We start from the raw sequence: 24,272 nt of genomic DNA, 5'->3' as shown, positions 1-24,272 counted from the left end.
TAAATAATAAAGAGAGCCAAAGTCCTACCCACTGAATGAAAAAAACAAATAATGCAAGTTGTGGTGAGCAAATTTTACTTCAAATCCTAACCGTCGGATGAAAAAAGACCCTCATCGTAAGTAGCGGAGATGATCTTCTGCATGCAATGATTCCCAATCCAAATCGGAAGAGGTACAAGTAGTAAAATTAGCAAACGCCTAACGTTCTGACGGCCACTTCTTTTTTAATTATTTTTTTCAATTACAGTGTTGAGTTCCCACGAAAATTTTCTACTTTCTTGTCAATTCCATAATTCAACAAACCACAAATAAATTTTAATTTTCAAACTTGAATCCCAAGCTCAAAGATATTTCCCGCTGTAAAAAGGAATTTCCTAATCAAATCAGCTAAAAGAAATAACAGATACTTTCTGCAATTAACATGGGTTGTGAATTTGCAGAACCACTCTGTTTAATGAGAATGAGGGCAATGAAAATCCATTCTGATTATATGGAGAAAAATGAAAGCAATATATATCTTAATAACCTTCCCCTGCATAAATATCAAACCGTCCTTCTCTCTTCCTTTTTTTTTTTATTTTTTTATTTTTTTATTTGCTCCTTTAATTGCAAAGTCGCCTAAATATGATCTGCTTTATTATTTATTATCTGCCTCCATTTCAGCTTCTAAACGTGCATTCTCCTTTTTGAAGAATTCAAATTCTTGCATTAGTTTGGTCAGTTTTGAGACATTGTCCTCCTTAATATGTGTTGGGACTTTTTCTTCGTAGCCAGATGCATTCATTATCTTCTGCAACTTCTCTTGTTGCCTGTTCAAAAAGTAAACTCAAGTCAAGGATCAAAAGGAGAAAACAAGTGTAGTGATTTATAAGTATATGTATATTTATGTTCTGACAAAAGCATCACAAATCCATACTTGTGAGTGACTGAAAAAAATTTATGGACCTAAAGATAAAAAGCCTTTTCAAGAACTAACTAAAACCAAAAAAGCGATGCAACCATTAGAAACCAAGAACAAAGATGAGTAAAACTATCCAAGCAAACTTACTTTTGTATCTCATCCATCTTATTCCTGATTTTTTCACGTTCTGCTTCTGCATTGAGACTTCCTTGAACTTCGATATAAACTTTAAGGTTTTCATTAACAGTCTCGACTGCACATCCAGCAGGAACAGCATCTTTTCCACTCAATAAAACCTGTAGAGTGTCAAAGTGAAGACTCTGATTTTAATAGAATGATAAAGAAACAATATCAGTCAATGAGCACGATCCTCAATCTCACAGCTCAAAAGGAGACAAAAAAGATATCTCTCTTGCACAGAAACCTTCAAATGCGTGTCACATTTTTCTAGATATTGGATGAAAACCATATAAAAAACTTTGAGATGATTGTTACTACTTTTTCTATAATATTGGTTGAAAACTATATCTAAAAAAAGTGCTTAGATCCAAGTTTGCTAACAGAAAGTGGATAGGGAAATCCAGAATATGAATAGTAGATGAAAACCGTATATACACATATAAATGAAACTAGAACAAGAACATTGGACAACACCATATAAATATATATAGAGACATAGATATATATACCCAAGGCCTAACGGGTATAAATTCCAAAATCCACTAAATAGCATATCTATGTAATATACCTTCAAGTTTGATAGGGTTGCAAGGGTTACAATCTCCAATTCATGGGTTTTGATAGTTTCTGCTACTGCATCAGTCTCACAATATGCAAAAGCAGGTAGCCTGAAAAAGGAAAAAGCATGTAGACATCAATGGCCTTCAGACAAAAGTCTAGCTTCAATATTCAAATCTTAAACAAATTGATGTGAATCTAACCACCAAAATGTCATATGTAGGTATATCTATCCTGACTGAATCTAGAAATTTAGGAAACGAAAGATTGCCTCTTAAAGGAGTACTCCACGGTCAACATCCAAAAAGTTGTTTTAACAATTCAGGCATCAAAGACAGTGGATTGCCACAAATCTTAGCATTAGGATTTGACACTTTAACACCCAGCATGGAAAGCAAAACTAAAATAGTTTTTAATTTGAAATCAAGCAGTGCGCTCTTTTTTTTGTTATTCCAGAAGCAAAAAGAATTACAACAAAGTGATACAGAATGGGTTATTATGCCTAAATAGACTGTAAGTTATAATTCTTTCAAATGTTAAAATATTATATTATTTAGGAGTTTATATTATTTAAGAGCATTATTATAGTTTTAGTAACTTAAAATTTTTATTCTTATTAGTATTTTTTTATTTATATTAAGATCAATATTTCTAATATTTTTAGGATTACTTTTTTTTATTATTAGGATTAGTATTTTTCATTTACTAGTTTTCTATTCTCATTAGTAATTCTATTCAGGAAAAATTGCTTAGAGATTATAAGTAGTTTGTAATTTTATTTATTGGAGCATTCAGTTACTCTATATTAAGAGTTCCTCAGTTTTCTGATTGTATGATGCCATCAAATTCTTAAGTGTAATGTTTAAGATTTCTTAAATGTGATATCTAAGAAACTCTATCTATGAAGTCTAGTTTGTTATCCCTAAATCCTAATTGGACAAATCAATTATATTTGTCCTACATCAATTTGGTAATGGAGCTAAAAGAATCCTACTCTCAAATTCTAAAAGTTCGACACCCAAATAGCCTCAAACCCATATGGAAAAAACAATCGCAAAAGAAAAAAGAGAAAAAACCTAAAACAGCCTCCATCACCGTTCACCAACCACCTACTGGGAGTGGTTGACACTGCTACCAGCACCAGCTCTAAAAGGTCCCACTCGACCAACCCATGACGCTGTGCTGGAAACAGCCACACTTGCCCGGGCAAGCTCACACAGCCACTGCCTTTCGCGAATCCAGATTTCTAAGCTGTTGCTTCCTAATTGGCCTCCAATATGAGACCAACACCTCTGGTTGAGCCAACTGCCAAACAGACACCGTCATCTAGTAACTGACAGCCAGCGCGTGGACCCCATGTGTGCGCACCCATGAATGGACCTTTTTGTATCGTGCTCTATTTTGACTTTTTGGATTGGGTTTGCCAGATTGGTTCATCTAGACTGGTTTATCCCCTCTTAGATTGGTTTTCAACAGCTCAAAGAATATTATCTATTCTTCTTATTTTGCAGTGTCTTCTGCAAAACTGTGATTGAAAAAGCTTGAAGCATGTAGAATTATGAGGAAGAGAATGAGTTTTCACTCAAAGATATTAGGATTGACGAGTCTTTCCCGACTATAGTTAAGCACAATTAAGCAATTAACATAGAAAAAATCCAAAGTATTCTCCAATTTTTTGAACTATAGGCCCCTGTGAAAGTAAGTATAAGAAACTTGTCATTCACAAGGAATGTTGCAGAAATTTTATTTCAATATCTACTGTTGAATGACTCAATCTTTGGACGCAACCGCATCTCCAACCATACAGACTAACATGGATGGATAAACTGAGCATTTAGTAACTCAACAAAGTCTTATTTGTATTCTTCAGGGTACCTCTAGCGATCCAATCTTGTATGATGTAATTTCTATGATATTCAAAAATATTCTTCTAAGTCAACCTTGGCTTTATGATTGAAATGCTCAATATAACAACACTTATCATTTTGTGCATGATGTAAAAGATATAGGTTTAAAGTATTCAACTAATAGAAGGGATGAATAAATATAGACGTCAAAAAACATTTACAGTCAGTGAAAAAGAAAAAGAGAAGGAGCCAGTTGAAGTTGAGAAATGAAAGGAACTGTCGTGTCTTTCTACGACTAAAGATACTGAGGTTATTCGAGATCTTTTACTACCTATGGAGAGTCCTGTGAAAGTTTAGTTTAAAGAGGAACCAAAGCCAATAAATGAGAGTAATGATGCTGAGCTCCAAGATGAAGTACAAGTCCAAACTGGTCACTATTTTGACTTCATTCTCCCACTAGAATTTCACACTCATCAACAATCAAGTCTTTCTATTATGTTTGCTATTAAAGAAAATGATTGTGCACAGAGTTTGTTAAATTTCCATAAGGAAGCTCAAACAGCGAGGTTTTTCAGTGTTCACCACTTCAAAACTCGTGGCTGAATTCTCTTCAACCAGGGTATAATGATGCAAAATGAGCTATACCTAAATAGATTTGAGGTTATAATTTTTCAAATGTAGAACTATTATATCATTTAGGAGACTATATTATTGAAGAGTATTATTATAGTTTTAATAACTTAGGATTTTTTTGTTCTTATTAGTATTTTCCTATTGTATTAGGATCAGTATTCCTAATATTATTAATATTAGTTTCTTATTCTTATTAGAATTAGTACTTCCTATTCTTATTAGTATTAGGTTCTTATCCTTATTTAAATTAGTACTCCTAATTCTACTCATTTATTATTTCTTATTATAACTCTATTTAAGAAAGTTGCTTAGAGATTATAGATGGCTTATAATTTCATTTATTGGAACCTTCAGCTGTTCAATAATATTTTAAGAGTTTCTCAAATTTCTGGTTGTGTGATGCAACTAAACCTTTAAATATGATGCTTAAGACTTAAATCCAATGAATACAAAATCCTAGCTGTGACATCTAGGTTTTTATCCCTAAATCCCTAATTGGACAAATTAATCCTATTTGTCCTACATCACAAAGTCATTACCAAAAAATGCCTCAAGTTTGTTTAATAGTACTTAAATGGCTTCACGGTTTACCTTTCATTTTTCTGCTTTTCAAGTTGCTCTGCCCTGAGTGACCTGAGACATTTCACAGTTGATAAAACGACATCCATTTCGTATTCCACCTTTTCATCAATCCAGCACTGCTTGGGGAAAAGAAAATACAACAGTAAGAGGATAATAGACAATTTCAATAAATATAATATCTCTGGCCCCTTCGAAAATCATAGTTATTTTCAGGATCCTACTCCATAGTAACTATTGCATAGTGGTTCTTCAACTGGCTAGAATGGTAGCCATAACTTAAGAAATATGAACTTACCTCTACCACTGATGGATACTCGGAGATCATAATAGAATCTTTCCGTTCAGAGTCTTGAGCACAGGGTAGGCGCTGCCACAATTCTTCAGTTACAAATGGCATAAATGGATGAAGCAACCTCAAACCATTTTCTAAGCACACCCAAAGAGCATCTTGTGCAAACTTCCTATGTGATGCAAATGCTGACTTATCACCAGCAAAGTAAGGCTTGATTGCTTCAATAAAAACATCACAAAACTGGTACTGCCACCATGAATACACCGCATTGCATGCATCTGAGAACTCATAATCATTTAATGATGCTACAGTCATTGAGATTGCCTTGTTAAGCATGGCAAGTATCCATTTGCAACTGAAAGGCATTCTTTCAGGATTTACTATCAATGGAGGAACATAATCATCTCCAAGTTTGGTCATTGCAAATCGGACAGCATTCCACAGTTTGTTACACCATTGCCGATACCCAACAACTCTTTGTATATCCAAATTAATTTTGTCAGACTGGGAAGAGAAGGTAACGAAAGAATATTCAGTGATACTGGTGAGCAGTTACGAATGCCAAGATTGTGACGTGTAGAATTAAAAAGTAACTGAACAAATATCATATAGAAATCCAAATATACCTGAGCTGTGTATGAGACAAGCGCAAATCGGAGAGCATCAGCCCCACATTCAGCGATACCATTAGGAAAATCTTTCACCTGTCCCTCTTTCGCAACAACAAGCTCTTTAGGATCCAAATTACCCTCTTCCAACCTCTTATGAAGACCTTCAAGGGTTATACCATTTATTACTTCAAGGGGATCAATTACATTTCCCAAAGACTTTGACATCTTCCGCCCATGTGCATCACGTACCATTGGATGCAGGTAAACCTGGATGACGTAAAATCATTGATTGTTAATGTACTTAAAACAACTGGCATCCCAGGACAAAAAAGCATAACATATTTCTTCAGAGATTGAAGGAAAGATATCGCACCCACCTTTCCAAATGGTACATCGCCTCCCAATTGAATTCCTAACATCACCATTCGAGCAACCCAGAAAAAGAGAATGTCATGTCCAGTTTCAAGAACAGATGTTGGATAAAATGCTTTAAAGTCATCTGTATGGTCTGGCCAACCTAATACAGACAATGGAAAGAGACCAGAAGAAAACCAAGTGTCAAGCACATCAGGATCTTGATGCAACTCAAACTTCTTTCCAACAAATTTCTTGCTAGCCTCTTCTAAAGCCTCCGACTCATTTCCAGCAACTATCCAATGGTCACTGTATGCACCCAGTTCCTTCAATTCATCATCATCCAAGGTAGCATACCATGCAGGAATCCGATGGCCCCACCAAAGTTGCCTTGAGATGCACCAATCCCGTATATTTTCAAGCCATCTGCAATTTTGAACACATTATTCATTCAATCCTAGTTGTGATACAGCTATATCAAAAAGGAAATATAGACTTCCACAAAAAAAAATAATAGACACAAGTTAGACCTTGGATACCCAAATACCCAATAATCTACCAAAGTACATGAAAAATAGGCTCCAGATTAGTTTGGTCGAGGCACACGGTATAGCAAGGATGTAATTGGTGGGGGTTTTTTTATATATGCCATCTGATGGTACCATTAAGAATAACTCCCAGTTGAAGTAGAGCAAAGGGCACAATACAGAAAATGTATTTCATCCACCTAAATACTTCTATATATTTTTATTCACAAGGTTTGTGCATTTAAATTTTTGGGAGAATCCCGGGTTTGTCATCTAATGTAAAATGTATGTGAAACAGACATGCTAAAAATATCCCCACAATAACCACGCAATGCAGGAAAAGAAAAACCATGCAACAGAATGGTATCTTGATATCTATCTCTATTATTATTACTCAGTGAGATAACATGAGAAAACCTTTTCCATTCTGCAGCATACTGTCTAGGAATGAATTCGAGTTTTCTGTTTTCAACATCCATTGCTGCATCAAGAGCCTGCTTTCCCATAGTGTTACAATTGACAAACCATTGAGGTTTTATCATTGGTTCAACAACATCATTGCTCCTTGAACAAAGCCCAAGCCGCATCTCATTGTTCTTTGCACCTCTATACAGGCCCTAATCATAAGAGGGCAATTAATTACTGCACTTTCAACATCATATGCAGGTAAAATAGAGAATAACATAAAGGCAATCATATACAAGATAATACGTGCACATTCCTTGACATGTTTGGCAATTAGTTAAGAGCTTATAAGATATGTAACTGATAAACTCTTACCAACAACATTTCTCAAATGTTGGGAGGTCTAGAAAGTTCGGGAAGTTTCTAAAATAAGCTACTTTTAGCAAAGTGATTATCTATATAGCCTCAAACTAATATTACTTACAAAATTGTACAAGTAGATAGTTGAAATCATTTATTAAAAAAATCCACGATGAGGACCAATTAACATGTCAAAGAAGGCATGACAACAGACTATATCTCCACGATGAGGACTAATTATACATCATATTGAGTGGCAGTTCTACCTTTTTGTGCAGCGCTTCAAGCACAGCCTCACGAGCTGCAAAACGTGGCATTCCAGCAAACTCCGAACCACCATTGCTATTTATTTTGCCATCATCAGTGAAAATATTGATAAATTCAAGATTATGACGCTTGCCAACCTCAAAATCATTTGGATCATGAGCTGGAGTGATCTGCAGGAGTAAGAAAAGAAACATTGAAGAATAATGACAAATAGAACTGTACACATAAAATTTCAGCATTCTAAGATCTAAAAACAAAATCTTACCTTTACAGCACCAGTACCAAATTTAGGATCAACGAGCATTGCATCACAAACTATTGGAAGTTTTCTTCCATTAAATGGATGAATGGCAAATTTGCCATGCAGATGACTGTACCTTGCGTCATCGGGGTGAATGGCAATGGCAGTGTCACCAAGCATTGTCTCCACCCTAGTAGTGGCAACGACAATCTCACCCAAGCCTCCCTCCAGAGGGTAAGCAAATGAAGTTATAACACCGAACTCCACTGGCTTTTCATAGCCAGGAACTTTTAACAGTGTCCTCTCCTTGATGTCTGTATAATCAACCTATGAACACCAAGCAAATTCCAGATAAGTACGAAACATTCCAGTAACTAAACAGCCCAAAGAGAGCCTCACCTCAATATCAGATATTGCTGTTCGTAGGACACAATCCCAATTTACTAGGCGAATGTCTCTGCAAAATGCATTACAACAACTTCAAAAAAGGATTCCTATCAAACTAAAGAAGACAGCCAACAGAAATTTAACCTATTCTTTTCTAACAAGCAAAAGAAAAAACACTGCTAAACCCTGTAGCAAGAAACCTATACACTCAATATTTTCCAGGAAGCATTAAACTAAAAATTTACACATGAAACATCAGTTCTCCAAAATTAACATTTATTACCATCACTGTAAAACTTGCCAGAACTTCTGTTTATTAAATAAGAAATATTATTGGGAAGGGAAAACTGAATAAAGAAGTAGCTAGAGAGGATAAGATATCATCAAAATTTATCCCAAAAATAAGATATCATCAAAATAATTTATAAAATACATCCTAGCCATAATACGATAAAAGTTTATAAATACCTAAAAAGAAAAAACAACAGAACCAGCAGTAGCAACAATTAGTGAGAAAGAAAGCCAAGTTCCTATAATCTTTTAGACTTTGCTTGCACATGACACAATATTTAGTTTATTACTGGAACATCCGTATCATAGGCCTTTCATATACTACCAAAAAATAGTGAGTATCACTTTTTAGATAATGGTAAATGTCATAATTACTCTTTCACGTTCTCGAGGGATGTTTTATTTATACAAAGTTTGCATTAATCAAACTTTCTATCAGATTTAGTTAATGGCTTAAGCCTTGAACAGGCAATTCTGCAAAGACATGCTCCCAAATCTGAATACTCTCAAAATTCTGCATTTCCTACACAAAGATGACAGTCACCAAGAAATAAGAAGCTACATTAAGCATACCTATAGATAAGACCTTCCTTGTAGAGCCGAACAAAAGCTTCAGATACAGCCTTTGATCTCTTCTCATCCATTGTAAAGCACTACAAATTTAAGGAAGAAGGGGAGATGTTGACAATGACAAGATATATGTGAAAATACACTGTATATAAATCTAGTAAAAGCACAACTAAAGAGTATAAGGTTAAAGCCTTGAACTTCTTGAGAAAAGTTTCTACCTCACGCGACCAATCAAGAGAAGCACCCAAACAACGCAGCTGTTTTAGTATTGTACCTCCATATTCGTGCTTCCACTTCCAGACCTTTTCCACAGCACAAAAAGTAGAGGAAAATTTTATTTTTGGTTCCTTTTTTTTTTTTGTGGGGAAGGGCGGGGGGAGGGGTACGGAGGTGCTAACAAGCTCAATATGTAATATTATTCTTCAAACTTACTTCATCTACAAATAATTCGCGACCAACATCATGCCTGGTTAAGTTCCTCTCACGCATAAGTTTTTTCTCCACAACAACCTATAAAATAGCATACATAGAGATTCCTTTCAGTTTCTGAAGTAAGCATTGCACGTCAGAACTTACATGACCACTAGTACAAACACAGAAAAACACATGCAGGCAAATTTCATTCCGAAGAAAAATAAGTTAACATGAGGAGCATATAAATAGTACAACCATATTAAGAGCCTTTTGCTTCACGATAAAGGACGTTTTTTTCGTTTAAATACGATAAAGGACTTGTCTGAAATATTTTCTAATGCCTTTTTGGATTGCTTTCAGGAGACATATGTCCATGAAAACACAACATCAAGTTCTAGACCTACATTTAAAGCTCAAGAAATTACAGATATGCAGTTTGCCTGCACAGAAAGAATGGCACAGACACGTAACAAACACAGTCAATGGCACTAAGCATAATCAATGGCAACAAATAAAAATGACTACATGTGCATGCAAGATCAGGCATGTGACGAATTTAAATTTATTTTCTATTCACGAATTCAACAACTAAACAGTTGAAAAGAAACTAACCTGTGTGGCTATCCCAGCATGATCCACACCAGGGACCCATAATGTATTATATCCAGACATTCTCCTCCAGCGAATGATTGTATCCTGCATTCAATAAATTAAAGATTACCAGGATCCAGCATAGAAGTCCAAAAAAAGAACAGACTTAATAAAATTTCCTACTACCCACCTCTATGGCAGTTGTTAGCGCATGGCCTATGTGGAGGGCCCCTGTCACGTTTGGAGGGGGAAGAACCTGTAGATTGATGTAGAAATTTAAGATAATCGTCTGAAAAAATGTTGGCTGAAGTTTCTAAGTCAAAGAAACATTTGTAACTTTCTTTTTTTTTTTGCTTCCAAAAGGGCATACTCAACACAGCACTAATTTCTATCGATGGCACTAATTCAGCCACCATTTAACAAGAAATTTAATCATTATATGACAATGCCAGAAAACTGTATTTGAGTATCAAGCTTTATGCAATTTTATACTGGCTTGGTATCCAGGATGGACATTAAGGATCAAGAATAAATAAGGGAAACCCCAAATTTCCATCCATGAAGAAGAATATAAAAGAAAAGTGAATGGAATTGAATGTTCACCATATAAATCTATTATTTTTAGAAACTGCTTGCAATTGCAATCACAAATGTTATTATGGTAAAATGAGAAACTTACAATCACGAATGGTGGCTTGGAACTGCTTGCATCTGCGCTGAAAAAGCCTTTGTTCTCCCACCACGAGTACCATCTAAGACCAACCCCCAGAAGGATAAAGATCAAGCCCAATCAATCCCCCCCAACCCCACACAAAAGAAGTTTCTTAACTAAAAGTACTCATGCTGCAAAAGAAAAGAACATAACGCATTTTCACACTTACGATTTCTCTACTGCAGTAGGACTGTATTGTTTTGCCATTTGGATTGAAAGCCTCTTCTTCTCACCTAATGGAGTCTCTGGATCTATAAAATCCTCAGGGTTTCCTTCATCTCCTCCTCGCTTTGCATTCTTCTTTGCACTTTTTTTAGGGGCATTCACACCATCCTGCACTTGTTGTGCCTTAATAAAAAAAAATTAATATATATAAGGTGACATCAACATGTGCAATAATAAAGTAGGAGCCAAATGATTCATATTTTTGCAGTGGCCAACCACCTTCACCAACCCTCTTGTAGAGGGTTTGGGCATTGGACAGTAGTGGTTTGAGCTATGTGCTCACTGAGCCTTGAGAGCCAAAAAAGAATAAAAAAACATATCCTTAAAGTGCACAAGGCGCAGAATCTAATACATGTCTCACATAACAACCTTAATCTTAGCTTGCAGTGCTTTTTCCTGAGCTTTAAGCTTCTTCAATTCCTTCTCCTTCGCCTATCAGAAGAAAAAACAAGTCACATGAAAAGTCAACTAAAGCAGAAATTTTTCATTTAGAGAAGTAGATAAAGCCAAGTAGTTTAACAAACTTACATAAACATATAATAAAACTAAGCAGAGACATCTACTTAAGGGTTCCTAAATAAGCACCAAATGTTACGAGAGCGGGATACATACAGGTTCAGGGAGCAATGTCAGATATTATACCAAATAATAAAAATGGCAGCTTTAGTAGAGTCTAGGCCTGATTACGGAGATAATAAACTTGGGAAAACCTTACAGAATTAAAAGTCAAAATGAAGAAGATACCACTTAAAAAGATAATAACAAAGATCAAAGCATCAGTCATAAGATAGAAGGCAAATATTTCTCGGTTCTTACATCACTTGAGAGAACAGAACTAGCATACTTGCATCCATATACGATATGTAAAAGGCCTAAGACTAGTATCTTACAATTTTTTGCTTTATATGTTGAAGAGAGTGATTTTGGGGACACATGGGTCCACGAATTGATGTTTGCATCTCATCTCCCTCCTTTATTGTTGTTCTTAGCAAGTGGCCTTCAGAGTTCTCCAAAGTCTCTAGAGTTTCTGCAGGGGACTCTATTCCCCTCTCCATTTTATATTGTTATGGAGAGCCTTAACTACTTGCTGGGGCTAAGGATCTCAGGTTGTTTCAGGAGTTGGTTGTTGACCACAGGGAGATGAGTGAGGAGGTGCCTCACCTACTTTTTGCTGACGCTAGACTCTTGTTTTCCTTACCCAATAAGGAATTCCTCCTGAATATCACATATACTCCTTTGTTCCAGTTTGCCCTGTAGTTGAAGATTGATTTGGCCTATTACGAGTTGGTTCAACTCAGGAAAGGGATGAACATGAAGCTCTTCACTAGTACTATGAGGTGTGAGGTCACATACCTACCAATAAAGTAATTGGGCTTCCTCAGGGAGAAAGATTAAAATCAAGGGTCTGGAACCTGGCAATTACTTGTTTTGTAAGAAGCTAGGTGGGTGGAAATTGTTTTTGTATCTAAAGAGGGTAGACTCACCCTCAATAGCTGCACTTTCTCAAATCTGCCTATTTACTTTTTTCCTTTGTTCTCTACATGGCCAATGTGGCTACGGAGCTTGAGGCCCTTTAATGCCATTTCCTATGGGGTGTTTTTTTTTCTTTGAAATAATTTTCTAAGGGGTGTTTTAGGGGGGGAAAAAAGCTTGGGACGCAATGAAACAAACCTCTTTATCTTGAGGGTCTTAGAATTAGATTGTGGTTCCATTCAACAATGCACTTCTTGAGAAGTAATCATGAAGATCAATGAAAAAAAGGAAAAAAGAAAAACAAGAAAGTGGATAGTTACTGGTGGAAGGTGATTACAGACAAATTTTGGTGAACACAAGTGTTGGAGAAATAACTAGTCTAGACAACTACATGGGCGGGTCTCCGGAAGGGTGTCAAGCTGCTCCGAATGTTCTTTAAATGTATCTAGATGAGGATCATGTTTGAAAAAAAGGTAAGGGTTTGCAAAGATGAGCGGCGCAACGAGGGGATCTTGACAAACGATTCCTCAAGGTGTTCTCTTCGTGCAAAAGAAAGAAGCCAATGTTGCATGATCTCTATTTTGTCACAAATAAGCTTGTCCTATTGGAGCTGGCTCTTGTTAGAAATCTAAATGACTGAGAGGAAGATGAATATGTTAATTATATTTTCCATGTAATGAGATTGAAGTTCCTGGGTGGAATCTGGCACAAATAGCATATTCTCAGCAGCATCTTTCTATATACACCTTGCTCATTCCCCCTCTACCCAAAGCATTTCCACTAGAAAGCTCATATAGCGTATTATTACAACCCTAAGGAAATGTTTTTCTTTTTCCTGAAGAGGCAGATAACTTGAAAAGAGGGGGTTAGATTTTGGCCAAAAGGTGCTATCTCTGCAAAACAGCAGCTATACCTTGGAACAATCTTGTTGTGGCTACCTTTCATTTTTCTCTTTGGTTCGTGGCACTTGATTTCATCAATTTGAGTTGCATGATAGCTAACTCGACTACCGACGAGATCCGATTTCTGCATTGTATCTCGGGTGATAAAAGAAGGAAAAAGCTTATTTCTCTTATTCCTCCAGCTACTTTATGGATTATTTGGAAATATAGGAACATGAGAGCTTTTGAGGATACAATTTGTTCTTTCGATATGCTTAAAGACGTGGTTTCTGATCCTATGGTTCGTTATCAAGAATTATCCTATTAACAGTGATGAAGCTCATTGATTTTCTTTGTAACGTAAATCTCATTTTGTCCATGAGGTAGCACCATGTCGGTGCCTTGTTGATATACAATCTTTCTTTTCCTCAATAGAAAAAACTTGCATTTAAACACCAGATAAACTTGGTGACCAAGCACGCTAATGGCAACTGCATAAAAGTTAATAAACAAAGCAGACCTTTTCTTCCTTTTTCTTCTTTCTCTCAAGATCCTCTTCAGTCTCAGGTTTCTTCTCTGGCTGCAACTGTAATGTGAAAAAGCGTATATAAAATGAATAAAATTTAACAGTTCAAAACTTTTCCAAAGAAGACAGCTATAAAGTGAATTTGCATAAAATCAAAATATACTATTTTAACATGAGATATAATAGAAAACTTTACATACCATAATTCTTGTTCCGTGCAATGAACGCGAAACTTGACAAAGCTGGCGGGCACAGAAAGATGCTCTAGAGAAGAGAGTAATACCCGTACTTCGCTTAAAGAAGGCACATAAAAGAGAAAGGCCAGCTTTATGGAAACAGAATATTAGTTTGCTATAAATTATTTATAATAAACTGCATAACTTCTTGGATAATATCACAATATGCTTTTAAGTTTGATTGGCAAATACCATCAATGAACACAAATGCTGGGAAAAAAAGGATCACAAGCATCAATAAAACAAATAAATTGTACTTATTATGGTCTGCAGCATGAAAATCAGGAACTAAGATTTGAATATCATTAAGCACTTAAATCAAAAAATAAGATAATAAAGAAAAAGAATTAATTAGAATGTTGACATTGTTCAAAACACAGAAGAAATAGAAAATATAGGTATAAAGTCACATATGATTCAGGATGATTCTTATAAAAAAGACATGATTCAGGATGGTGAGAAATGCTGAACCAGAGGGCCTGATGGTAGCTGCCATAGAAACAATAACTGAAAAGAGAGTTACTGAAAAGTAGGAACCTTTGAGAATTAAGGCACAACAAAATCAGATTGCACTCAGAAACTTGTTCGCTGGCCAGAAACAGTGGCACGCAATTGAGGAAAAAATGATGGCAGCAGCCAAAGAAGAAGTAGAGCCAAGGATGGAGACGGCTGCGCTGCTGGAGTTGAGTATTTTCCCTCGAGGTTCTCTGGTGTTAAAATGCTTTCCCTAAATTAAATTGGTACGCTGGGCCTGTCTTTTATTTCATGGGTTTTCTCAATAAAAAATGAAATTTTTTTCCTAATCAGAACAACAGTTTTCTTTTCCTTTTCCTTTTTTTTTTTTTCTCTCTGACAGGATCGTGCAATTACAAGCAAGAATGAAAAGTATATCTATTGTTATAACTTGCAAATTATTAAGCAAAATACTGAATCAAATCCATGAACAAATGAATAACGTAGACCCAGGAAAAGGTTAACACAACCTGTCATGTAGTAGCAACCAGAAACCAGCCGTATTAAAGTCACTGAAGCAGAAATCAAAGCATATACAGATTTCACAAGAATATAAAATCTAGGCAGGATAGACAGTCACCTGCAAAGGTCACAGATGTTCCACGAATAAGCTCGCACCCAGCGAAGATTGAGTTCAGTGGCAATGGGAACTCCCTCTGTCGCCGGCGCGAGGATGCAAGAGTATGCTGTTGAGACGAACTGAAATTTAAGAAACGAGCGGATTAATCAGTAATGATGACAGCGTCCTTCGAGGCCAAGACGTGCAGCTAGCTTGCCGAAACTCCAAATGCCTGAAGAGGGAGACAGCAAAGAGAAGAGAGCATGGGGATGTAAACAGAAAAGATTGAGTGGAGAAGGAGCTGTAGTTGACGGAGTCGATGATAGCAGAGGTTTCGGCGGTTAAAATGATTTAGGGTTTTGTTGATGAGGAAGACGGCTCTGGTCGCGAGCGCACAATGGAGAGGAGAGGATCAAGTGGAAGGTGCCTGAGTACCCTGTTTTGGAAGGGAGAAGGGAAATGATGGCTGCAGTCGGGTACGGGGCGGGTACGCTACCCGATTCGTTCAATAAATTAATTACTTGTAGAGCTGGAAGCTATTTGATTAAAATTTAAATTAAATTATCAAAACAATTTGTGTGCGATCAATGTTGCATAATTTTCATACTTCTGACTGATTTATTTTATTCTTTATAGTTTTTTAAATGTTTATGTATGATTTAATATACTTTTATAATCCATATATAACATTAAAAATTATCTTTAATAGATTTACTAAAAGTTATATATATATATATATATTTTTGCATGACATATTTACATGTTTATAGGATTTACGATTTCGAAATTATTCTACGTTCTGCTAAGTTGCATATATAATTTGCTTATTTTGAACTTTTGGACAGGTTTAGTTATTAATTCCTTTTTTCTGAAAAATAGCAAAATTTTATCATATGGTTTAAATATTACATAAAGCAAATAACGGATGATTATACTTAAGCATAATATTCCATTTACTTAAACAAAAAGTTACAGAATTATCTTAACAAGTATTATTTTTAACTTCACACTATTATTTTATTTAAACAGTTAATAAAAAAAACACCAACGCGTACAATTGTCGTGCAGTCTTAAACTAGACAAAATTTAATTCAAAAATTAGTAGAATTTCTAGTTGCATCAGTTTTAAAATCAGTAATTTTTTAATTAAACAATTTTTAATTTAAAACATTTGATTTCATAGACTGTCTAATTGTAATTGCAAGGTCTAGTGTAATTTTTACTGAAATATATAGTTGAAATTTTTAATTGGAAAATTTAGTTTTGAGTAGAATTTTAAATTTATGGGAATGAGGCCCAAAGATTAATAGGCCTTAGCCTTTCATTAAATCCTTAGAAAAATCATAAACCCTCGGCCCAAAACTTGAATTCCAGTTTAAAATTACCTAAAGCCCAAGTAAGATGGTCAGTTTGCTGGTTCTGCTTCTTTTCTTTACCTCCATGTATTTTTGTGTTTTTCTGGGAAATAAACAAGAGAAGAAGAGGTCACGGTTTGGAACATTTTTGTGACAAAAAATGGAAGTCTTTAATTACCTTGTTTCATGGGTTGTTGTTTGGATGATCTTATCGAATTCTTTTTATTCGTTAGAGCCTTGATTATGGCATGTTTGGTATTAGAAAAACAATGCCTTGATTATGGCATTTTTTTTTTTTTTTTTTTTCACGAAGAAAATTTAAATTTTTATTTATTTTACTGATTCAAAAATTAATTTACCTCTAAATCAAATTTTTTAATAATAATTATTATTATTTAAAAGATAAATATGAACTAAATTTCTTAAAATATAAATTCACACTAATTATATTATATTTAAAAAATAAACATAAGTTAAATCTAATTAGAAGATAAATTCTGTTTGAATTCAAACTAATAAATTATAATTTATATATTATTCTTCAACATCATGAACATACTTTCGTGCAAATGAAAAACTAATGCCTTCGATAATATTTATGCTTATGAAATATTTGTTTGAATGCCCGAGAGGAAGATGTAGAACTCGTGCGATGAAGCTTAATTTTTTCTAATCTTTCACAAAACTAAAGTGAATAAAAACGTTCTCTCAAATACTCTGATAGCATAAGTGGATGATATTTTTCGTGGTAATATGATTATTTTCCCTGACATGATCCTTTTTTCATTCAATAAACACATAATTAGTTTTTTATCGAGCATACCTTTAACATAGAATAGGTGAGGTTTGTGAATCTTCCAAAGACATTCCTCGTCGAATATTCCCTCAAAATGACTAAATTTGTCTTCCAGAGATAGTCAACAGCATTCTTGTTTAGGATTTGAGTTTAAGTTCTTGCATAAACTTATATGATAACCCATTTAAATCTCAAGCCGATTCTTACATAGATTGAAGATAGATTTAATAATTTTATCTTCAAATTTTTTCTAACTTGAGAATCACATTAAGATTTATCCATATTTTGTTATGATGGATTTAACAAGCTATTAGTGAAATATTTAGTTTAGATCATATTAGGATTTATCCATACTGATTTACTAGTAATTGTAGCTCCTAAAGTTGTTTGTTAATGAGTGATATAGATAGGGATGTTCACTAGAGTGGATTACTAATTAACTCCGTATCGATATCTATTTAACAATCGTCTCGTCTCGTAAATGAGTATATTTTTTTTCTAGTTATAGTTTCTATAGTTGTATATTTGCACAAATTTCAATTCGATATTCATTATACCATAAAAAAATAACATGTCCATTTGAATGAAATAAAAAATTTAAAATTTATGTGAAATCTTGATAATGCATATATCATATCATAGTGGATAGAATAATGTAATTTGCAAGCATTCCCGGCTGAAATCTTTCATAAGTCAGACGTTCACACCACCTTTTCTCTTTTCTTATTCTTCTTTTACTCCATGTCCAAACCCAACAATGGAAAAAAAAAAGCCCAATCGTATAAAAATTCCAGAAAAAACAGAAGGAAGAACTGAATATAAGCCAATTAATTTTATTATAAAAAAATATAGACTTGAATTCCCTTCAAATGAATTAAATCATTACATCTTGAATAAACCAGAGCACAAACCACAACTTTCCTCCACCTTAATTCTTTCCAACCACCCCACTAACCGGAAAAACACCATTCTAACTCTTCCGCCTACTCTATATAAACACTCAACTTCATATACTAAAGACAAACAAAACTTGGACCAACAAGACTCAGCAAGAAATGGCACCGAGCACCAAGGTAGGCTTGCTTTTTCTGTTGCTTATAGCGAGCCAGGGATTGATTGAGGCCGCAGGGGAATGTGGGAGTACCCCAATTGGGTCTGCGGCGGCCAGCTTGAGCCCGTGCCTGGGTGCAGCTGGGAACGCGAGGGCAAATGTTCCACCGGCTTGCTGTGCCAAAGTGGGTGCGTTGCTGAGGACAGCACCGAGATGTCTATGTGCGGTTCTCTTGTCGCCATTGGCAAAGCAGGCCGGAATCAATCCCGGGATAGCCATTACAATACCAAAAAGATGCAATATTAAAAACAGACAAGCCGGAAAAAAATGTGGAAGTAAGTATAATGTTGTTTTTTTAACTTTATACTCCATTCACATTTAAAAAAAAGTGCTCGTGAATTTTGTTTTCCATGCCAAACTATAAAGTCTCATACGAATTTTCTAAAATAACATAATTAGATAATTAACTTAAATAATTAAAATAGAAAGTTTTCTGTCTTATATATTACCTGAACATCAAATATTAGTTTATATTTTAACTAACTTTTATTTTGGTGTATGGATTTATCTGCAGGATACACGGTCCCATAAAAATAAAAATTGAATAAAAAAGAGTGCAACAGCTAATATGACGAAAGTAGAAAGTTAAATAATAAATTAACAATTACCATGCAAGGTAATTGGATGATGGACCCACAGGGGATAGATATATATATATATATATATATTGTATTTTTATGTACCAATAAGAGACTAAGGATTAGATGAATACTTTCCTTGTTTTAGTGGATTTTCTTCTTGTATAATTTGCATTTTCTCCATCACTTACAAATTACTTGATGACTTGGTCAGAACTTAATTGGTAGAATCATATTATTATTAGTAATAATAAACATGAACATAATAATTAAAGTGTTGAACAACAAACATTCTGCCAATTCAAGATAATTGATCATTAAAAGAATATAAAAATAATTTGGGTAAAAATATATTTTATATTTATACAAAAAAAATTTAGTTCATGACCTAAAATATATAATTTAAATTTCATAACTATATAATCATTATTAGCTAACACTGTACATATTGAAACTATGATTATGGACTTAATAAATTAATTGAAATTATCATCAGCTAAGAAGAAAATCCTCTTTCACAAGCCCTGCCAAAAAGTAATAGCTCACAAGAAGTACTTACTGGGTTTCAAATAAGAAAGCCCATGATTAGACTTTAGAAAGATGCCGAATACAATTAGTGAAATTGTGATTTTCCATTTGTCTAATGAGACCCATAGGCTCAGAATTAAATAACCTCAATCAATCATAACGTATAATTGATTATATACATATATATATATATATCACGATCTTGATCTTTTACCTCAATAGGGAAGACAACCAAATTTGTCAATTTGGGGTTTGCTTATTCAACGAGTAGGTACCTAAAGCCCCACTTCTAAGGGTCAAAGCCTAATTATGCAGCATGGGAAAGAAAACATATATATATATATATATATATATATATATTATTATATTAGAGTATCTGAATACTTCAGATAAATAAAATTTCAAAAACAATTATTGCAAAGTAGCTGAGAATTATCCGACCTTATTCGTGATTGCATTCGAAGTGACTAATGAAGATCTATACAAATGCATATAATTATAGGCTACAATATCTATAATATTCTTCACCCTAACCCTAAGATGCTGAAGTTGAACAAGGAAACTAAGACGGTGAATTTTGTGAATAGCCTCGCAGACCATATTATTATTAATCACTATAATTAAGTATACTTTTTAAATTTTTTTTGGTCTCTTTATTGTTTGGAATAATGTTGTCATCTTAATTTGATTTATTCTAAATAAATTTTGCATGAGCTTTTTCTTAAAAAAAAAATTGTTAACAAATTTTTATTTATGTAAAATATAAATATGGGTTCGAAAGTAATACTAAGATAAAACATTATGTGAATATTAAATAAAAAATATAATTATTAAAAATAATTTGTGAGTTACAATTTAATATATTGTTTATGTTTAATTTACATATGTAACTCTATATGGTAGATATGTTTTTACCTACACAAAATTACGAAATGAATAAAGTCGAATAAAATGCCTAACATTATTTATAAAAAGTAACCAAGCAACTTCTAAAACTCTTGTATTATTGGTAATAATCTTAAAAGACAAATGATTGATTAGTTTATTAATTTATCACATAAGTACAAATTTTTTCATTGATTTCATTATTGCATTTATATTAATTACTTGACATGCAAAAGTTAATCATAATTTTTGTAATTCCTGAACCTAGAATTTGGTCAAGAATTAATTTTAAAATTTAAAAAAATGTATAAAAATATAATTTTAAAATTAATAAATTTTTATTTAATATAAAATTATGAAAAAAAATAGGTTGAAGATAAAATTGAAAACACGCTGACTCGGTGTCACACAGGAGGTCACGTTTGCAATCCGCGTGCCCGCAATCGAATGACACCGAAGCTGTTCTCGTGCGCGTGGACAATCCGAATTTGTTTCTTCTTCAAGCGCGATCAGACGGTCGCGATTAAATGCAATAAACGGTCCAAATTCGATCCCTCTTTGAACACGATCGAACGGTCGAGATCAAACGCGATGAACGATCTATATTTAAAGGAGATGAGTATAAATATCTCGCATCATACTGAACCCAAACCCTAGCCGTCAGCCTCCTACCGGAGAAGAAGAACTAATCGCCGGAGAAATGAGCCGACCGCCATCCACCGCTGCTGAAGCCACCTCCGACTGTCAAAAAAGGTAAAAATTCTATTATCCGCTCATAATTTAATTTTGAGCACCTCCATAGCCAAATCGGAATTAAAAAAATGACGGATGAGTCGAAAAGTGCGAGTAAAGTCCGGCAGCACCACCGCGGGCAAAACCTGAAACTGCCTCCTATGAGCCCTTTTCCATTTATTGTTTTGTGCAATTTTTTCACCATTGTGTTCATCATTCTGTTTTCTATAGGTTGACCAGAGAAAAATGTGCAGTCACGAATGTGAACCGGTGGAGCTGTCGCACCAAAAAATTTCGTCGCTAGTAGGTTTTCATTTTTTGACTCTTTTTGGCCAACCAAACCCCTTTAAAGTGTTTTCTCACGGGGATGTGTATAAAATCGATCGAAAACGGTCAAGTCAAGGCAAACTGCCGCCACAGGCGGCGGTGCTATCATGCTAGAATTTTAAAATTTGCCAAAAAAGGTTTTTAACATTGATTTTGAATTTTTTGGAGTATTTTTAGGAACGTGAAACATATTTTAATCTCCATAAAAAAATATAAAAAATTCAGGGACTGCTAGTAGGCGCAGTAGAAAGTTCAGTATTCGGATACCAATTTTGGTAAGAATCACTCACCTTATTCTCTGTTATAGAATTGAAGCTTAATAATCGATAATATGGTATTTTGTGTAATTTATAAAACTTTGAGAATAATTACAAGTTACCAATGGAATCAGAACCGTTTAGTCATTTATTTGTTGTCTTGTGTAACTGATTATTGAATTTACAGCTTTAAATACATGATGATATACTGAAATAGTTGAATGATTCAGCTGTGCTTCATTGATATATATATTGCTTGTCTTGCGTGATTTATGGTTGATTTGTGAAATTAAAATTTATATGCAAACATAAAATTGATTGGTCATATGAATTAATGAATGATAGTTTTACTGGATATCATGGGAGATGGTGGACGGATCGGGTACATAGGGAGCTCTACCGTGAACGTTGTTTCGTACCGGACGAGGTATCGATGAATGATATTTTTCGCGCTCATATCGGATGATGAATGAGGACGGTCGGTTAGTTGATAATATTAAATATTGATTCACACGTAATAGGATATCCTTATGGACTCCCAGGGATACCAGTATGCAAATAAAAAAGAGAAGGTGGTTATTATTGCTCACTTGAAAATGATATTGAAATATTATTTGAATTATTATGTCTTTATAGGTCGATTTTGAAAATCTTGCAACAGTAAATATATGCAATAAATAATTTTTTATGATAAATAAATTTACTTAAATCAAGAGTTCCATTAGTTATTTTTATGATTTTTACCAACTTTCAATATCGATTAGTAGTGTGATATTCTTACTGAGTTATTGTACCTCACTCTTTCATTAACTATTTCATATTAAGAGGAATAAAATTTAGATTTCAATCAATAAGGGAGGTTGTGAATAAGTTTACCACCCGAATTCCTTTCAAAAGTTAGTGAAAGTCGTACTAGAATGCTCAGTTATTTATTATTTATTTGATTTTTATTTATTTTCTTAAAAATGACATTTTTCATAATACTATTGAGTATTTTAAATTATTGTATAAAAAATATAAACTTTAAACTATATTATTTTGTTTTCGTATTTAATTTATGAGCTTATTAACTTTTAAGTTTCATATCGTTACAATTTTCATATTAAATACATAATAAAAGTAATTTCATTTTTATCTTTAATTACACAACAATAAATTTATATTTCCAACTAAAATAAAAACAACACATTTAAGTATATTGAATTGGATATAAAATTAATTATAAATTTTTAAAAAATATTATATTTATGTTATATTTTCGTTATTTTACAGATTAAAAATTGAAAAGTAAATTAAATTTTACACGTAATGGAGTTTCTTAATTAATTAATTAATTCCGCCTGAGAATGAACTAAAATGGTACAGAGAATCTGGCAGAAAAAACAAAAAAATTTATTATCTAGCAAAACTATATATATATATATATCGCTCTCTCTTTAATTAGACCACTTCGTACAAGTAGTGGCAGTAATAAAACACGACATGTTAAGGTTGTTTCGTTCACCATTATCTATAATATACTTCCACGAAATTTTAGACGTCAGACAGTTTATATGTAATTTATTGTAACACTATTTTATTAGCTTTTAATTAGAACAAATTAAAAAAATAGTATGGGAGCTCGAAAATTAAAAAAAAATAGTAATTTTAAAAATTATTTTATTATAATTAATAGCTTATAAACTATGTTAATTAAACATTTTAATAGTTTAAATTATAAAAGATTATACCAATTTACGTGTTATTAGAGAATTTATAATGTTTTTTTTCTTCCTAAAACAATTTAAATTAAATCAAACACATACTTAAAATATCCAAAACATTGAATTAACTCCTAATTTGGGTTTTCTTTTACAATGTAATATATAAAATTTTAGTCTTAAGCAAGTGTTGAAATTGAGATATTGAATTTCAACCAAAGCATAAATAACTGTTATCAATTTGTGTTTAGTTATACATCTATTTATTAATATATATATATATATATATATTTTATTGCAGCCTTTGATTATGATCTCAAATCACCCAAAAAAAAAGATATAGTTGCAATTCAATTCATGTGTTAATAAAAGAACACATGTTGATCGATGTGTGAATAATAATTACGTTTGAATTCATATACTTTTTGGCCACCTTTTCGTTTGTATTTAAAATTTAAATGATAGAACACTCAAAAACAAAATTAAACTATTTTGTACTTGCCACCCATATCATCAATTTATGCATACAAATTACCATTAAAAATTGTAGACACAAATCACATGCACCGAGTAAATTAAATTAATTTATATAATATTATAGTACTACATTTTAAAAATACAGTAATGTTAGGTAAAAATTTAAATAATATACTATTAATAATTTAAATTTAAATAAAATTTATTAAAAAAATTTAAAACTTTATTAAAAATACATGCTAATTCGGTAACTTATAATATCTCACACGAGATTTTATATTTTAGTGTAATTATTATTTACAAAACATATTTTTTACATCGGAGAGCAAAGAAATAAAGAGAAGTTTTAGTTTAAACTACAAATTCAAATTCATAAATGTAATTGTTAGT

General features: G+C 33.2%; 2 protein-coding genes across 2 annotated transcripts; one reads left to right on the top strand and one right to left on the bottom strand.

Annotated features, from left to right (window-relative positions):
* Positions 1–388: 388 nt before the first annotated feature.
* TWN2 (valyl-tRNA synthetase / valine-tRNA ligase (VALRS)) lies at positions 389–15,299 on the bottom strand (the record flags this gene model as incomplete). Its single annotated transcript, XM_022054162.2, has 22 exons — positions 389–809; positions 1,049–1,197; positions 1,650–1,749; positions 4,711–4,817; positions 4,997–5,497; positions 5,620–5,871; positions 5,982–6,384; positions 6,903–7,102; positions 7,517–7,687; positions 7,783–8,085; positions 8,158–8,215; positions 9,010–9,089; positions 9,225–9,308; positions 9,439–9,516; positions 10,033–10,116; positions 10,202–10,267; positions 10,691–10,763; positions 10,893–11,071; positions 11,318–11,380; positions 13,823–13,888; positions 14,029–14,153; positions 15,158–15,299. Coding segments are annotated over 22 exons (3,456 nt in total), but the record flags the coding sequence as incomplete, so codon positions are not given.
* A 2,997-nt stretch (positions 15,300–18,296) lies between these two features.
* On the top strand, positions 18,297–19,144 carry LOC110823836 (Bifunctional inhibitor/lipid-transfer protein/seed storage 2S albumin superfamily protein). Its single transcript, XM_022054324.2, has 2 exons — positions 18,297–18,673; positions 18,913–19,144. The coding sequence occupies exons 1-2, from the start codon at positions 18,343–18,345 to the stop codon at positions 18,927–18,929; spliced, it is 348 nt and encodes a 115-aa protein (XP_021910016.2). The 5' UTR covers positions 18,297–18,342; the 3' UTR covers positions 18,930–19,144.
* Positions 19,145–24,272: the final 5,128 nt, after the last annotated feature.

This window comes from Carica papaya, chromosome 2, assembly GCF_054855325.1.
Source record: "Carica papaya isolate Zhongbai chromosome 2, ASM5485532v1, whole genome shotgun sequence".
NCBI lineage: Eukaryota > Viridiplantae > Streptophyta > Magnoliopsida > Brassicales > Caricaceae > Carica > Carica papaya.
The sequence above is the reverse complement of the archived record's forward strand: the minus strand, read 5'-3'. Positions and strand labels throughout refer to the sequence as shown.

Coding starts and splice junctions, on each gene's coding strand:
- LOC110823836 (XM_022054324.2), top strand. CDS start 18,343: ATGGCACCGAGCACCAAGGTAGGCTTGCTTTTTCTGTTGCTTATAGCG.